Raw genomic sequence first — 3,209 nt, 5'->3', positions numbered from 1 at the left:
TACATTTTGTATATTGCTGCCAAAGAGCCACACAGTGCACATGTAATCGTGTCTAAGTCCACCTCGGTCCTTTATCAAGTTGTCAAGCAGGAACAGTTTAAAATGTATCCGACACAATTTGTATATACAGCTGGAAACCCTTACAACCTCAACTCCCAGCCCTTCTACCAAAGTGACCTCCTGATTTCTCCCCCGCCCCACCCTCCCCCTCCCCCTTCCTCATCCGCTTCATCCCATCAGCTCCCTCCCAACACCTCTGCTTCCCCATCGTCTGCAAAGACTCATGACTCGCAGTGCGACTCGAACGATGCGTCTGAAAGGAAACAGTTCAAATGTGAAGTCTGCAAGAAGACCTTCAACCAAAAGATGGACATGATGAGCCACGAGTGTTCGATGGGCGGCTCGGGTTTACTGTCCCTACCCCTAACAGTTCCTGCAATCCCACCCCCTCAGGCGATGCTCACCGTACCGATGGTGGGACAGCCGAACCTCCAAAGCGTCAGCGATCCAGCACTACAGAAAAGTCTAGCCAAAGAGAAAACTTTCTTTTGTTCGTTTTGTAACAAAGCTTTCTCCCAGCAAATTTTTCTCCGCAATCACGAGAGGACACATACGGGGGTCAAACCTTTCACCTGTAACACATGCGGTAAGGCCTTCAGTCTATTGGTAAACCTGAAAAGCCACCAGCGTGTGCATTCGGGTGAGAAGCCCTTTCACTGTGCCATTTGTTCAAAGTCATTCAGCCAACAGGGAAACCTAAAGATCCACCTTCGTACACATTCAGGAGAGAAACCGTACAAATGCGACAAGTGTGAGAAATGTTTCAGCCAGAAGACTAACCTGGACAGTCACAAGAGGGTGCATACAGGAGACTTGTTTACATGTCAGATCTGTTCTAAAGCTTTCACTCTGGAGATCAATCTTCATAACCACCAGAGGATCCATACGGGGGAGAGGCCGTTTGTTTGCACCTATTGCAACCGTCGCTTCTCTCAGCAGAGCGCACTTCGCAACCACGAACGCCTACACACGGGAGTGAAACCATACCAGTGCACGTTCTGCTCGAAATCCTTCAGCCAACAGGGGACTCTCAAAGCTCACCTTTGTTCGCACACAGGTGAGAAACGCTTCCACTGCGACCTCTGTGACCGTTCCTTCTCTCAAAAGACAAACCTCGACAGTCATAAACGCATTCACACCGGCGACCTCTTCAAGTGTTCGACCTGCCCCAAAGCATTTACCCTCGAGATAAACTTACGCAACCATGAACGAGTGCACACGGGGGAGCGGCCCTTTGCCTGCACGTTTTGCAGCTCGAGATTTTCGCAACAAAGTGCACTAAACAACCACGAGCGACTGCACACGGGCGTGAAGCCTTACCACTGCACCTACTGCTCCAAATCATTTAGTCAACAGGGCACGTTAAAGGCCCACCTGTGTTCACATACAGGTGAAAAACGGTTCCACTGTGACCAGTGTGATCGGTCGTTTTCTCAAAAAACTAACCTTGACAGTCATAAGCGGATCCACACGGGGGACTTGTTCAAGTGCTTAGTTTGTGGAAAAGCCTTCACATTGGAAATCAACTTGCAGAACCACGAACGTATTCACACGGGGATCAAGCCTTACAAATGCACGTATTGCCCTAAAGCATTTTGTCAGCAGACCGAGCAAAAATCTCACATAAGGACTCACACAGGTGAGAAGCCTTTCAAATGTAGTTATTGTCCGAAAGCATTTAGTCAGCAGAGCAACCAGAAAATGCACGAACGTATTCACACCGGGGAAAAACCATACAGCTGCGAACAGTGTTCAAAGACGTTCAGCCAGCGTGCAAACCTTGAAAATCACCGTCGCTTGCATTCGGGAGACCTTTTTAAGTGTTCAATGTGTTCGAAGGCATTTACTCAGCTGGTTAATTTACGGACGCACGAGCGCGTACACTCGGGTGAGAAGCCATATCGATGCAACACCTGCAATAAAATGTTCAGTCAGCTTAGTAACTTGCATGCGCACGAACGTGTTCACACGGGCGTGAAGCCGTTCACCTGTGACTTGTGCTCGAAATCCTTCGCACAACGGACCACGTTGATCAACCACAAGCGCTCGCATGCTGCTAAGGCACACAACGCAAGCCTCATGCTCGCAGCTAAGCAGTCTGCCGAGAGGGACGCCATGCTGTTGCAGGACAACGGAAGCAGTGTCGCAGGTGGCAGCACCGGTGTGAAGACAACCCCGAGTGGAGCCAACAACCCCAGGGTTCCGACTGCAGTCAGTGCAACAAACAACTCTGCAGTTAATGCAGGTAATGTGAAGAGCGAGAGTTCGAATCTGAAGTCTGCTACTGACTACACTCAGACGATGGCTCACAACCAGAACCAGAACAACCGCCCGTCGAATGCTCACATGACACAACAACAACAACAACAGCAGCAACAGCAGCAACAGCAGCAGCAACAACAGCAGCAGCAGCAGCAGTCCAACACCTCGTTGTTGATCCCCTCCCCCTCGGTCAGTGGACGGTCAGGACAGTCATTAATGCCCGCGTCATCTCCTTCGTCTGTTTCGTCATCGTCAGCAGCCCCTCACACCTCTTCCTCGTGGATGACCTCCATGAACCTCCACGAGATGTCCCAGCGCTGGGAGGGCAACTACCTCTGGCCCCGCGGCTTTTCTATGACCTCGATGCCCCCTACCACCTGGGCAAACATGCCCAGTGTTTTCCCATGCAGTAGGATTGAGTATCCAAGAGGAACCGCCCCCACAAAGGGCCAGACCAGCCACCCCAGCACATCGAAATGACAGAAGCACACAGACCTGGACCCTACAACATGTGTTTTATACAAACAACATCTCAAACACACAAACATGTTTTCAATTGGTTGCTTCTAATATTATTATTATTATTATTAAGGTAGCGAGCTGGCAGACTCATTAGCACGCCAGGCTAAATGCTTAGCTATATTTTGTCTGCTGCTACGTTCTGAGTTCAAATTCCAGCAAGGTTGACTTTGCCTTTCATCCTTTCTGGGGTCGATAAATTAAGTACCAGTTGTGTACTGGAGTCGATCTAATCAGCTGGCCCTCTCCCCCAAAATTTTGGGCCCTGTGCCTAGAGTAAAAAAGATTATTATTATTATTAAGGTAGCAAGCTGGCAGAATTGTTAGCATGCCGGGCGAAATGCTTAGCAGTATTTTGTCTGCTGCTA

General features: G+C 49.5%; 1 protein-coding gene across 1 annotated transcript in view; it reads left to right on the top strand.

The window, feature by feature from the left end:
• LOC115218903 (zinc finger protein 271-like) overlaps positions 1–2,966 on the top strand; it is a 39,312-nt gene extending 36,346 nt beyond the window's left edge. The window contains exon 2 of the mRNA XM_029788902.2: positions 1–2,966. This exon is cut by the window's left edge and continues 158 nt beyond it. Within this exon, the coding sequence (XP_029644762.1) occupies positions 103–2,802 (2,700 nt within the window). The 5' untranslated portion in view covers positions 1–102 and the 3' untranslated portion in view covers positions 2,803–2,966.
• Positions 2,967–3,209: the final 243 nt, after the last annotated feature.

Source organism: Octopus sinensis, linkage group LG14, assembly GCF_006345805.1.
Source record: "Octopus sinensis linkage group LG14, ASM634580v1, whole genome shotgun sequence".
NCBI classification, from domain to species: Eukaryota; Metazoa; Mollusca; class Cephalopoda; order Octopoda; family Octopodidae; genus Octopus; species Octopus sinensis.
The sequence above is the reverse complement of the archived record's forward strand: the minus strand, read 5'-3'. Positions and strand labels throughout refer to the sequence as shown.